Source organism: Capricornis sumatraensis, chromosome 13 (assembly GCF_032405125.1).
Source record: "Capricornis sumatraensis isolate serow.1 chromosome 13, serow.2, whole genome shotgun sequence".
In the NCBI taxonomy this organism is placed as follows: Eukaryota; Metazoa; Chordata; class Mammalia; order Artiodactyla; family Bovidae; genus Capricornis; species Capricornis sumatraensis.
Window position 1 is genome coordinate 69,247,634 of NC_091081.1, and position 14,719 is coordinate 69,262,352.

The window sequence follows — 14,719 nt, forward strand, 5'->3', positions numbered from 1 at the left end:
CGTTCCTTACTTCTGTCTTTTGTAGTCTGTACCTTCTAAATTCTCCTTTCAAATAATAGCTTTCTGTTTAATTTGATTTACTGGCTTTGGTCTGATGTTTATCAATTCTTAATTAGAATCCAGACCAGTGTCAAAACTTTCCTTATGTCATTTATTCTCATTTTACTTTTCAGTGATTTTTACATGTTATAGATTAATAATTTGCTTATTTTTAAACTTCTTTCATCCTATAAAATATATTTCCTAGAAGTTGTTAAGTTCATCATAAAGCTTCTGCACTCTTTTTGATCAAATTCTAAATTCTTGCTTTTGCCTCAGAAATTTTGCCCTGTTTTAACTGGCTTAAGTGTTTGCTTCTGTTTTCAAATTTAACTCAATCACATGTTATATTATGCTTCAGGAAATATCACTGAGATCTATGCCAAGTGTCTTGTTAAGTGCTGATGGTACTGAGGTGAAAAGACATGGGCCCTGCCTCAAGCACTCAAGCTTTGAGTAGGCAAAATCTATTCAACCAGATTTGAATTGCTTTTTTACTTGTATTTAAATGCTGCTGCTGCCTTAAATGAGTTCTTAACTAATATGATCAAGGCAGGGCCAATAAGATTATTTATAGTATATGAATGAGAAATAGGGATTAAAATAAAATGAAATTTATAAAGAAGTTTTTGCCTTTTAGTCTTCAATTTTTCATTATGTTGAGGTCTAAATTAAAATGAAAAAGTACCCAACCACAGCTGTGCTTCCTTGGTGGCTCAGACAGTAAAGAATCTGCTGGCAATGTGGGAGACTCAGGTTTGATCCCTGGGTTGGGAAGATCCCCTGGAGAAGGGAATGGCTACCCACTCCAGTATCCTTGCCTGGAGAATTCCGTGGACAGAGGAGCCTGACAGGCTACAGTCCATGGGATTGCAAAGTCGGACACGGCTGAGTAAATAACACTTTCACTTTTACAGCTGTGCATTTTTTGGAATGAGATTTATCCGTTGGGGAAGAGCTTTGCAGGAAGGTAGAAGTTCTTCTTGAAATTCAGCATTACTTAGGTCTTTGAAGACCTTTTAAATGTCTTCAAAGATTATTGTCTTAATTATTTCATATGGTTGTATCAGTGTTTTATTAATTCCTTTCTAGAACCATCAGAACCAGTTGGAAATATTTGATGGCAATGTTGCTCACATAAGCACCTGGCTTTATCAAGCTGAAGCACTATTGGATGAGATCGAAAAAAAGCCAGCAAGCAAACGAGAAGAAATTGTGAAGGTAGCAGATCAGTAACACTTCTGAGAATGGAAGGTTTAGCTGTCTCCTTTGTCTTGATGAATATTCCAAGTTACTTGTACACATGTGTTTCTCGTGCAGGAGATTTATTAACTTCTATGTTGGTGGGATAAACAGAATGAGTTATTTTGTTTGTTTTGGTTTTTGTCTTAGCTAAGTTTTTGTTCCATTCCTCTTAGGTAAGAATTGGCATCTAAAGGTGCCACATTATGGGGCTGTTAACATAATTTTTCCATTGTAATTTAATAAGCTGGGAAAACAGAAAATACTTCATTTTGTCATGGTGCATAGTTGAATGCTGCATCATTAGTTAACAGCGAAAGTGCATTCTTAGTTATTTTTTTCATGACTTGCAAAATTTGGCGGCACTGCAGAAAGTTGGAGCAAAACAGACTTCATAATGAGTAATTTGGCTTTCATTTCTTGGTGCATATTCCCCACCGACCCAGCTTTTCAGAGGAATCTGCTGTGAAAGAATAGTACATTTTTTCAGAAGTACCGTATGGCAGACTTCTTCACTTTGCTCAGCTTCTTGATACCCTTATGCACTGGTGATAAGCAAAGAAGAACTTGTTGTCTTGGGAACTCCAGAGTCTCAGAAAATTTCTAGGAGTAGCCCTTATTCTTTCCTGTGTTTTTACATTTTGTTTCAAAGTTGAAGGTCAGACCTAACTTTTAAGAATTCCCCCTGGGAAATCTTTTCTATCTACTTCTCAGGCCCCACCAATCCTTCTTTGGAACTCTCTGACACATCAGATATGGATGAACAGTTGAATTCTGGGTTACAAATATACTCTTGCAACATTTTGCAGACATCACTGAATGAATCTTTTTTTTCCCCTTCACGTTGTTTATCGATGACAGGAAACACTGCATAATTAAAGATTTGATGAGGAACCTGCAAACAATAAAGAATGTGTCTGTTGCCAGCAAAATAACAATTGATTCAGGTCCTTTAGATGTTACAGAGCTTTTTCACACCAGATGGTTTATATGAAACAAAACCATTTTAGAGTGTTTTATTATGCATCTATAAACCTTTAAAGAATGAGATAGTTTCCTTTCTTTACTACATTTTCTTTATTTCCTGGACTACATTTTTAGTGAATTTATTAAATTTATTACATTTATTAGATCACTAACATATGTTTAGCATACCTTTAGACAATTTTTCATGAAAGCCAAGACCTATCTGTAAAGTGTTTATTTCTTTCTACTTGATTTTTCTTAAAGAGAATTTCAAGAATCTCTACATAACTAGTGAAATTTGAGACAAGCAGTGGCTGTTTTTTTTTTTTAATATGACAATCACATTTAGATGCAAGAGAACACATTCTAAAAGTTCCATAGTTAAGCTGATGTTCTCCTGTTTCTATCTACATACACTAATTTAAAAACTACTTCCTCAAACGACTTAATTTCTCTCAGCCACCATAACAAGTAAGCACAGATTCTTCAGAACAGTGGATTAGGCTCCCTGTCTTAGATCACTGAGTGCCTTGTGGTATCGTTCATTCTTGTAATCACAAGGAAAACATTTGCAGAATTTATAGATACATACAGATAAGCTGGTACTTCACTCAAAATGTACTCATAGCCATACTCCTGAGAGAATTCCAGCACTCTTCAAAAACTTATGAATGAAGTAGGAATTGAGGCAGGTATTTGCATCCCTTTCTTAGGCCTGAAAATGAATTTAATGACCATTATGAAATTAGCCAGAGGAAACTGCATAATGTTCTTGTACATTTTAGTTAAAAACTAAATGGTAATATTCAATTCCCTTCCAAACCAGTTTACCTTCACCAAGGAAAGGGGGATGGTGGTAAACAAGATTTCTAGGGGGAAAAGAAGTTAAAGTCTGTTCCTTGCTACTTAATCTTTTATCAGCCTCAAGAAACTTTGCAATTCTTAGAATAAGATGGTTGAGGAAATGACACAATAAATCTTATAGACTATTCAATTATAAAGTAAAGTTTTATATAAACTGGGAGTAGTTTAAAATGCTTCCCATATAGCATGAATGAGTCTCTCTCTCTCTCTCTCGTTAAATATATGAACAGCTCTTATTCAAATTGATGTACAGAAGTCTCTTACTAGAAGTCTCAGACATTTGTTTAAGCTCCCTTTACTTCCCAGTTAGCACTGCACCCATGTTTGGTTTTGATTTTTCCCATGTGATAATTTTGTGCTTTCTTACAATTAGCGTTTACTCTCTGAGATGGATGATGTCAATCTCCAAGTACAAAATGTCCGAGATCAAGCTGTTGTTTTGATGAGTGCACGTGGAGGCTCAAGCCGGGAGCTTGTAGAACCAAAATTAGCTGAATTGAACAGAAATTTTGAAAAGGTCTCTCAACACATCAGAAGTGCCAAAGTAAGTAATTATGTTTTTATATAAAACTATTTTCTTGTAGATATGTAGCTGAATGGTAGATAGTTACATGGTGCTCGTGCTAAGTTGCTTCAGTCGTGTCCAACTCTTTGCGACCCTATGGAATGTAACCTGCCAAGTTCCTCTGTCTATGGGATTCTCCAGGCAAGAATACTGGAGTGGGTTGCCATGCCTTTCACCAGGGGATCTTCCCCACCGAGGGATTGAACCCATGTCTCTTATATCTACCTGTATTGGCAAGCAGGTTCTTTACTGCTAGCGCCACCTGGGAAGCCTCAATTATATGGTATATACAACAAAAAAATTAAATGAAAATGGTTTTATCACTTTTCTTTGATTGAGCATTTGTTCTTATTTATGATTGTCCAAATGAAGGAGAGAATCTAAGAAATTAGTATTAAAGAAAATAACCCATTTGAGAAAAGGTTTCAAGTATTCAAATTATCTAAGAGGAGGGTCCTCTTTTTATGTAGGAAGTAAATATTCTCTAACTTTGCTTTGTTTTGAAATATCTGATGTTGTTGTCTTTTAGTCGCTAAGTCCTGTCTGACTCTTTGCAACCCCATGGACTATAGCCCACCAGGCGCCTCTGTCCATGGGATTTCCCAAGCAAGGATACCAGAATGATTTACCATTTCCTTCTATAGGGGATCATCCTGCCCCAGGAATCAAACCTGGGTCTCCTGCATTTGCAGGCAGATTCTTCCCACTGAGCCACCAGGGAATCCCAAAATATCTGATATAATAGGCCAAACTATCTTTCATAGCCTAAGAATATATTTAGATTATTTGCAACTTAAAGAAAACAAACAAAAATCTTGCTTTAACTCTTGCCTTCCTTACCTTGCGACCTAAGCTTACTTATTTAGTCTTTTCAGTAGCTCTATAGGAGATTTTTCTACAAATGTAAAAGAGTAATATAGGAGACACAGGAGGAGGATTGAAAGAAAGTACGAAGAAAATGATTATTTTTCCTATAAATAATTTGTTAACATTTTGGCATGTGTTTATATTCTTATATGTATGTGATATTAAAGTATCAACAATTTTGTATTGTTTTGTGTATTCTCCTTTGACAAGGTTTTTAACAGGTATTAAACTATATGATCTGTTGTGGTTTTTAAGTCAGTTTTCCACTTTTATTGTGCTTTTATATATATTGTCTTGTTAAAATTCTCTTATGCATGTCTTTTTGCTTGTGTCTTAATATGCCCTTAGGATCACTTCGTAGAATTCCTTGGAATTGTTGTGAAAGTTGTTCATATAAATGCTGTTAAATAGATTTTTCCAGAGAGGTTGCTAGCTTCCCCATGTTCAGTCAACACTGCCAGTTTTCCTGCATTTCATTTTATTAAAGTTGTTACATGATTTTGGACTTCTCCACTGGCTCACTGGTAAAGAATCTGCCTGCGTTGCAGGAGATTGAGGTGACATGGGTTCGATCCCTGGGTTGGGAAGATCTTCTGGAGACAGGGCATGGCAACCCACTGCAGTATTCTGGCCTGGAGAATCCCATGGACCGAGGAGCCTGGTGGGCTGCAGTCCATGGGGTCATGAAGAGTGAAGCACGACTGAAGTGACTGAGCATGCACACACATTGATTTTAGGCACGTCCATATGAACTATTTTTATATAGATATTGTCTGAAAGTACTGCATTGAGAAAGGTATACTTTTTTGAAGTTTGGGTATCACAGTCCAAGGGGCCCGTACTGGAGAACATTAATTGGGAGTCATTCTTTGGGGTGTTCCTGTATTAGGAGGTGACTTTCTTCCTCTCTGTGGCCAAGGCAGGGGTGGCTCTGCATCCTGGCACTGTTTCCTGATGTGTCTGTTTGTGGTCCTACAATGCCCCTCACACACTCCAGGCAGTCAGGGTCACTTGCACACTACTTCACGTCTGTGGCTGGAGTTTGGAGAACGTGGTAATCAGAGACTCCCAAGTTGGTAAAATTATTGCTGTGTGAATGAATAAACTAAAGTCAATTCAAATAAATGCTAGTTCTTTCTTGACACCGATTAATGGTGAAAGGTCAAGTTAAGACCGTCTTTTCAAGAGCGCTTTTCCCTCCACAGTTGCTAATTGGCCAGGAACCGTTATCATATCCGTGTCTGGTCACTACTGAAGCGTTTGAAGTTGGTGTGCCTTTCTCTGACTTGGAAAAGTTAGAAAATGACATAGATAATATGTTAAAAGTTATGGAAAAACACTTGGAATCCAGTGATGAAGATGAAAAGGTTGGTTGAAGGAGATTTTAAAAACCATGGTGTTGTCACTTTTCTTCTCTGTTAATTACATCTTCACACTAATGATGTTTACCCAGATATCTGCCAAACATGATAGAACAGATTTAAATGTGATTTTCTCCAAAGTGTCAATGTAAGATTTGTCATGTGATTTACTGAATATTTGAAAAAAATAGACATATTTTCTGATGATAGTGTTATGTTAGTGCTATTTAACTTCTAAACTAGCAGTCTTTATGAACTATTTTAACTTCATATATAAAATATTTTAAGAAAAACACAAACATTTGTTGTGTATCATTCAGATAAACATATGTTGACTATACTATACTTTGTAGGTTGGTTCTGCTTGGAACTGATAGTAATTGACCTTGTGCTTTTTCCTTTTGAGTAATTTATATCTTTCAAACATTCAGATGGATGAGGAGAGAGCCCAGATTGAGGAAGTTCTACAGAGAGGAGAGCAAATGTTGCATCAACCTATGGAAGATACTAAGAAAGAAAAGATCCGTTTGCAGTTACTACTTTTGCACACAAGATACAACAAAACTAAGGTATTGTCGTGGGGGAGATTCTTTTCCACTTAAATAACTTTTTCAGCTCTTGCCATTCAGATGTTTGGTGTTGCAAATCAAATGATTTCTCAAATCATTTGAGAAATGATTTCTCAAATCAATGAGACATCAAATCAATGATGTCTCAAAACAAACCAATTGCCATGGTATTTCCTTCTTTCTAGTGTGTATTGCTAGGTAGGTTTATATTTTTGGGTGAGGCAACACTAAGAAAATAGATACATAACACTTTATTATAGGACATCCCTTTTGGATTTCTGATAATGTTTTAAACCTTTGGGGTGTGACTTCCTCCTTCAGTTCTGTATTTTATGTGTGGAGGTCTTGACCACATTAGAAAAAGATTCTAGCTTACAAATAACTAAATTTGTAACTTTGATAAAATATGATTTATATTCTAGAAAAAGATTCACCACCAGCTCCCTTTTCAATGGCCATCTTTGCAGCTGCTTTGTAAATATGCTGGTGTTCCTTAGAGGTCTGTTAGGTAATCCTAGAACCAGTTTCCGTTGATGATGTTGGAATCTACGAGAAGATGCAGGTTTATTGGCTTGCTGTTGGTTGGATGTCTCCATCTGTTTATACTGCTGCCTCCTAACAGGTTCCAAGCTGAACTAGCCCTCTCACTCCCCACCAACCCATTTCCTGCTGTATTCCCTATCTTAGTTAATTACTTTTCAAAACTACCCATTCTCAAGGTAGAAACCTCAAAATCATCTCAATCATTTCCTGTTCCTCATAGGCTTTGTGCCTCACACCCCTTTGAGGAAAGATTAAAACCAGTAGGTCCAAATGAAATAAGATATGGGCCTGAACCGGCAGTTGAATCCAGTTCTACCAGTTACTTGTTTTAAGAACCTGGGAGAGAAACTTCCTAAGTCCTGTGTCCCTTCCATAATTCAGACTCCTGTGATTTTTACCTATTAGCTATTCCCCAAGCTTTCCATAGCTCCAGCCCACCTTCTGTATTTTTCTCAGGATTATTCCTCATCCCCCAAGTCATGGCTGATCATACAATTCCTATTCCAAAGAACTTGTTCAGGAATATTGTGAGATGCAGAAAAAGCTTTAGGTATAAGATTTGTCGCTGGCATGATATATAGAGGCTTTGGTTTGACCTCTGCCACCTCTGTGATTCACTGTCATTCCCCATATAGTATAGCTATACTGTTTTTTTCTACCTTTCTCAACTGGTGCCTTCAGTTCAGTTCAGTTCAGTTCAGTCGCTCAGTCGTGTCCGACTGCTTGTGATCCCATGAATTGCAGCATGCCAGGCCTCCCTGTCCATCACCATCTCCCGGAGTTCACTCAGACTCACGTCCATCGAGTCCGTGATGCCATCCAGCCATCTCATCCTCTGTCGTCCCCTTCTCCTCCTGCCCCTAATCTCTCCCAGCATCAGAGTCTTTTCCAATGAGTCAACTCTCTGCATGAGGTGGCCAAAGTACTGGAGCTTCAGCTTTAGCATCATTCCTTCCAAAGAAATCCCAGGGTTGATCTCCTTCAGAATGGACTGGTTGGGTCTCCTTGCAGTCCAAGGGACCCTTAAGAGTCTTCTCCAACACCACAGTTCAAACACATCATTTTATTGTTGTTCCCTGGTGTGAGTTTTATCTTCTTATTTTATCTTAAAAATATGTTGTCTCTTAAGACTTGTTTCCATTTTTATTTCTAACATCTTTTAGATTATATTATAGTTGTTTGTTTAATTGTTGCTTTTAAAGGTATCTTTAATCTCTGGTACTTCATCTTTGGGTCCCAAATCAGAAATCATTAATGACCCAAAATACAGATAATTTTTAGACTTTTAATGCATAAGTACATTTGGTTTTTGAAAGCCCTAATGTATACTATTACAGGGTGGCTTCATTTTGACTTCACTAACATTAGTTATTATAAATAAAATGATTTAAAAATATTAAAGCATTTTTTCCCTCTTACATTGACCTATATTCTTCTTCAAATCTATAGTTTTTAAAACTGTTAACTGTGAACATTAGAATCCCTTGAGTAGCTTAAATAAAATCAAGCCTCAAACCAGTTAAATCAAATTCTTTCAGGTTGTGCCTAGGCGTGGAGACTTGAAAAAGAAAACTATAGATGAGTCTAAGGTACAGTCAGCATTGAGGACCACCAGTTTACAGGACTTGTTTTCTCTCCTTTTCTTTCTTTTCTCTTTTTTCGGGTGAGCAGTGAGCCACTGCATGCTATGGGCAATATTTTACCCTCGGTTAAATGATTTGAAAAAGTTTATGTGGATGAGAGGAGGTGGGGAAAGGGCCTAGAAAGGATTGGGTGGTGTGTGCACCTACAGAAAGCTGGAGCATGGGAAGGATTTTAGGTGAAAAAATCCTTTCGCTTCCTCTTCAGTGAGTTTTCATTTGGATTAACCTCATTATTGGGCTTCCCTGGTGACTCAGATGGTAAAGAATCTGCCTGCAGTGAGATCTGGGTTTGATCTCTGAGTTGGGAAGATCCCCTGGAGAAGGGAATGACTACCCACTCCAGTATTCTGGCCTGAAGAATCCCTTGGAGCGAGGAGCCTGGCGGGCTACAGTCCATGGGGTCACAGAGGCGGACATGACTGAGCTACTCACACTTTCTCTTCACTTTTCACTTCAACCTCCTTATGAAATCAGGTTGGAAATGGGAAAAGGAGTGAGTGGAGAATTGGGTGGAGATTGGTGAAGAGAGAAAATGGAAGGAGGTGACAGGCAGTGGGGAACCAGAGCCTATTGCGAAGGAATATTAAATTTCTTGTTTGATTTTTTAAAAAAATAGACGTCATTTTTTAGAGCAGCTTTGGATTCACAGCAAAGAGTTTCTGTCCCTTCACCCCCAATACATACACAGCCTCTTCCTTTATCCACATCCCGCCCGAGAGAGGTGTGTGTGTTACAACCGATAAATCTACATTGACACATCATAGTCAGCGTCCTTAGTTTTTGTCAGGGAAGGGACATTAAGCTTTCAGTCAAGATCATACTCATCCTCAGTGCCTCCTTCTCTTCCGTCCGTATTTAAAATATAAATAACCCCTCAGCTCAGAGGCTTCCAGAGACTTCCCTGAGAGCACAGAGGGGCTCCTAGCATTTCCCTTTTCATCTGCTGCCTTTCGCATGGTTTCTCTTACAAAGTGATATAGGTGGCTTTTAAAAAATTATGTATGTAAACTCAAAAAAGGACTCATTTTCTTATTTGAAATATATATTGAATGTCCTTTCTCATGTGCTTAAATTAATAGGGTATTGCTATTTTAAATTATATGCTAGATCTTTGTACACTAAACCTATTAACCTTGTCATATTTGCTTTAAAAGTATCATCTTATTGATTTTTATCTTTTGATTGTTCTACTTTTAATGTACAGCCATTTAAAATTTTTGTTTAGCCACACGTGACTAGGTTTTTCCTTTTTGAGTTTTTTAAAAAAACTGTCCTTATCCTCCAGAGAGTTGATGAATGTTCAACTCTGTTTAGTTCCAAGTTCTCCCTATGTGTGTTGGTGTTAGTTCTCAGTCATGTCCATCTCTTTGCAACCCCATGGACTGTAGCTTGCCAAGCTCCTCTATCCATGGAATTCTCCAGGCAAGAATACTGGAATAGGTTGCCATTCTCTTCTCCAGGGGATCTTTTGGACCCAGGAATCAAACTCAGATCTCTTGCATTGCAGGCAGATTCCTTATTGTCTGAACCACTAGGGAAGCCCCAGGTTTTCCCTATGGTTGATAAAAACAAAACTTAGAAAATGTTTGTAATAGTGGTAATGGTTTAGTTCCTAACGTATGTTCGACTCTTGGGCCCCGTGGCCAATAGCCCGCCAGGCTCCTCTGCCCATGGGACATGTTTGTAAGGTTTCATTTAAAATCAATTTTTTAATGTATCTGGAATTTAGGTTGCAGTATGACATGAGGTGCATCATGTAGTATTGTCTAATTTTAGTGCTACCTTGTATATATGTGTATTTTTGTGTTCTAGCTGAATTCTTTAAAAATAAAAATATTGAGAAGTAAAGTCTAGGTTAGATCTTGAGGATGTTATTTTTCCCCTCGGGTGTTTTGATTGATCACTCTCTTGGGATAACACCTATTTGGGGAATATAGTAAGCTTATATTTGAATCTTGGATGGCCTTGCTGCTTCTGCAAGGGTACAGAGGCTCACTCAGGAAATCCTAGATTATGTGTTTAGTGTTAATAGAAAGGCCTTCCAGGTGACTCACTGGGTAAAAAGTCTGCCTGCAATGCAGGAGATGCAAGAGACTTGGTTTTGATCCTTGGATTGGTAAGATCCACTGGAGGGGCCATGGCAAGCCACTGCAGTATTCTTGCCTGGAGTATCCCATGGACAGAAGAGCCTGGTGGACTGTAGTCCAGGGGGTCACAAAGAGTGGGACATGACCTAAGTGACTGAGCATGCATGTTTGCATTAATAGAAGAATACAGTGTTTAATGAACAATTTTTTTTTAAAAGAAAAACCCTTTGAACTTTCTATTTACAATACCGATCTGTTGTGTAACTCAAGAAACAGCACAGAATTCCTCGCCTTGTAGTGGTTGTTAAGGCATACAAGTCACTCTCACCAGTCATCCAACATTGCAGATTGAAAAAGACAATCTGGTGTATGATGTTTAGTGTTGCTAATGAGGAAAATACTATAAAGTTGAATGTCCTACAAGCACAGATCAAATATAGCTGGAGGCCTGGAGTAATTTTGGGTCTTGAAAAAACAGAGGCTCTCTGAGCAAGACACTGGTTGATAGATGCGAAAGCCAAGTAGGGGAACAGGTCCCTGTTTTTTTACTCTTTTGCTGTGATTACTCAACCTGTTAAGTACTTTCTTTGTGCCTTTTTACTTTTTCCTTAAAGTTAAGAAGAGGAACAACTGAGTTTCCTTTTATGATGTGCCAAAACATTGCCTGTTTAAAATTAAAATCTGAAAAAAGATATTGTTAAGAAATATTTCATGTTTTTTATTAAAATTGGTTCCTGAGTGTACACATTTTTTTTTAGCCTTTTATATTAAAATGTATAATTTGCCTTCTTAGACATACAAGTAAATACCTAGACATGTTTTCTGACTGAAATTTGAATGTGTGGCATTAGTCTAATAAAATTAATATTAGTGTCAGGTAGAAACAAACCTGTTAGGAAATGAGTGGACTTGCTTCTCAGTTGGCTACCCAGGACTGCCTATCAATTGGTGAAAGTCAGTTTATCAAATTGTAGGAGACACATAAATGTAGACTGCAAGACTCAACACCATCCTAATCAGTCACTGTTTTTAATCTTGGTTTTAGGTCTTGTTTAGGAATTGTAACCATTTTCAGTTATGACCGTTTTCACTGTCATGTTTTTAAAAATATTATTTATTTATTTATTTTGGGTAGTACTGGGTCTCTTTTGCTGCACATCCTTTTTCTCTAGTTATGCTGTGTGGGTTTCTCATTGCAGTGGTTGCTCTTGTTGCCGAGCACTGGCTCTATAGCACCTGAGCTTCTATAGTTTTGGCACATGGGCTCGGTAGCTGCAACTTCAGGCTTTAGAGCACAGGTTCAGCAGTTGTGGCACTCGGGCTTAGCAGCTCCATAGCATGTACGATTTTCCTGGATTAGGGATCAAACTTGTGTCTCCTGCATTGGCAGGCGGATTCTTTACCACTGAGCCACCAGGAAAGCCTTTTCAGTGTCATCTTTGAGTTTTCAGAGGAGGACCATTTTTCAGAAGTTCAATATAGAAATCTGATGAAAGTGTCAAGGAGACTACCCTAATTCATGAGTCAGATGCTCTTTGACCATTGGCAAGCAGTAGACAGCAATTATTAAATGGTAGCTGTCAAAGAGTAAAGGACTTGAACCCAGGGACTAATGGCCTATCCCAGAGAGCACTTTACTGCTTAGAAAGCTCTGATTAGAGGATACAGAAAATCCTACACTAGGATAAATAATTGTGCACCTAAGTTAGAACCTGTGTGAATTTAGCATCGTAGGACCTGTCGTCTTATGTAGGGCATTCATATTGTGTTTTATTGTTCTCAAAGATTAAGATTATATACTGAATTGCCTGGATATTATTTTAATGAAACCTCCCATTGCATTTGCAATTTATGTTACACATACATGTTTCACTCTTAGTTATTTTTTCACCAGCAAGGCCCAGAAGTGTTTAATCTAATTGTGAAATTCAAAAAAAATAGAGTGTAATAATAATGGTATTATTATTATTAATAATGACAATGGTATTAAAATTTTTATTTCATACAGAATTTCATGATTTGCAGCACATTCTCATTTCTTCAATAACTTTGGAAAGGAGTCATTATGCTTTCCTATTTTCTAAATGAGTTTAGTGGTGTAAGTCTTAAAGAAAATCCTTTCAAGCATTAACAGCTTATTTAAGCCTTTTAACAGCAGGCTACAGAGAGATTGTTAATGGTTTCCATAGCAGTGCAGGGAAACTTTTAAAAAATTAAAGCAAGTTTTAAAATTTCTGCTTATGGTATTGAATTTCTCCACAAAATAATGTTGCTTTTTTAAAAAGTTTTTTCTTTACTGCTGTTCATTGTGGGGATATTCTAAGAGATGTGTATTGCTATTATTGATGTCTATACAGGTAGTCCCTATTCAACAGAGAACAAGTCAGCTCGCTTCTGGAATTAGATCACCACCCCTTCCCACAGATTATCTGGTTGAAATTAACAAAGTTTTACTTTCCATGGATGATGTTGAATTATCACTTAATACTCCAGAGCTAAGCTCTGTTGTCTATGAAGAATTCTCCTTTCAGGAAGATTCTCTGAAGGTAAATATCCAGGCAGTACATTTGAATACCTGCAGTTAATATAGAAATAAAGCAAGGAATTTGTCACTGTACCTACTTAAATGGTTTTTAGCCTTTTACATTTGTGCCAAGGAATTAGTAATATGTATGAAAAACAAACTTTTCCTATACTGCCAATGAAATGCTGTCAAACATTCTAATTTATTAATAGTTGGTATGGATTTTTAAATGCACACAGTGTTTTTGGCAACATCAGAGATATTTTAAAGTCAAACACATGCACAAATTTTATTCCTGTATTGGAAACTTGATTGTCATTTGATGTAAAATGTCAGCATTTATCTTACCACCTAGAACGAATGATTTGATTGTCTAGTGGTTGGAAATGGAATATCACGTTGATTGTAAGTTAATTAGGGGTCTGAAAGTTTTCAGGTAATTTGCAAAAACTATTTGATATCAAGACTCATATATTTTGATTGCATTTTTGTATCATGTCATAATAAACGCTGATAGAGTTGATAAGTTTATCTGGTAACTCAGTTTTGTCATTTAAGTTAGCATTATTAGATGTTTGAAAGTATATGTAATTTCTAGCTTTAAAACACTTCATTACCTTTACAGAATATTATTAAAGCTTTTTATGTCCTGTACGATTGCCACTTTGAACGTCACAGGATGTTTTTCCCTGCTGTTAGGAAATTATGTAGCATACCTCAAAGCATACCTGCTTTGGCCTGTACTGGATATTATTTTTTTAAAAAGTTTCCAGTTTTGATGAGCAGCAATTATGTCTCATTATTTTTAAGTAACTTGTTCAATATAAATTTTTGGTCTCCTGTGATTCCATTCTTATATCTCTTTGCTGGCTTTTGTTAACATATGAAAATATCTTTGTAGAATATCAAAGATCAACTGGACAAACTCGGAGAGCAGATTGCAGTCATTCATGAAAAACAACCGGATGTTATCCTTGAAGCTTCTGGACCTGAAGCCATTCAGATTCGGGATACACTTACTCAGTTGAATGCAAAATGGGACAGAATTAATAGAATGTACAATGATCGTAAAGGGTATGTGCAAATTAAATTAATATTTAATTGTTTAAAAGACCTGTAAATTCATATGTACTTTATTTTTATTGAAGCATAGTTGAGTTACAATATTATGTTTCAGATGAACAACATGGTGATTCAATATTTTTACATATTATGTAAGATGCAAATTATTACAATATTATAGACTATATTCCCTGTTCAGTTCAGTTCAGTTCAGTTCAGTTGCTCAGTCATGTCCGACTCTTTGCAACCCCATGAATTGCAGCACGCCAGGCCTCCTTGTCCATCACCAACTCCCAGAGTTTACCCAAACTCATGTCCATCAAATTGGTGATACCATCCAGCCATCTTTTCTTCTGTCGTTACCTTCTCCTCCTGCCCCCAATCCCT

The 14,719-nt window shown here is 37.1% G+C and overlaps 1 protein-coding gene across 1 annotated transcript in view; it reads left to right on the forward strand.

The window, feature by feature from the left end:
* Positions 1-14,719, forward strand: part of UTRN (utrophin) — a 551,097-nt gene that overhangs the window by 218,281 nt on the left and 318,097 nt on the right. The window contains exons 36-41 of the mRNA XM_068985316.1: positions 1,132-1,260; positions 3,485-3,655; positions 5,749-5,910; positions 6,336-6,473; positions 13,104-13,292; positions 14,172-14,344. Of these exons, the coding sequence (XP_068841417.1) occupies positions 1,132-1,260; positions 3,485-3,655; positions 5,749-5,910; positions 6,336-6,473; positions 13,104-13,292; positions 14,172-14,344 (962 nt within the window). The remainder of the gene's footprint in view (positions 1-1,131; positions 1,261-3,484; positions 3,656-5,748; positions 5,911-6,335; positions 6,474-13,103; positions 13,293-14,171; positions 14,345-14,719) is intronic.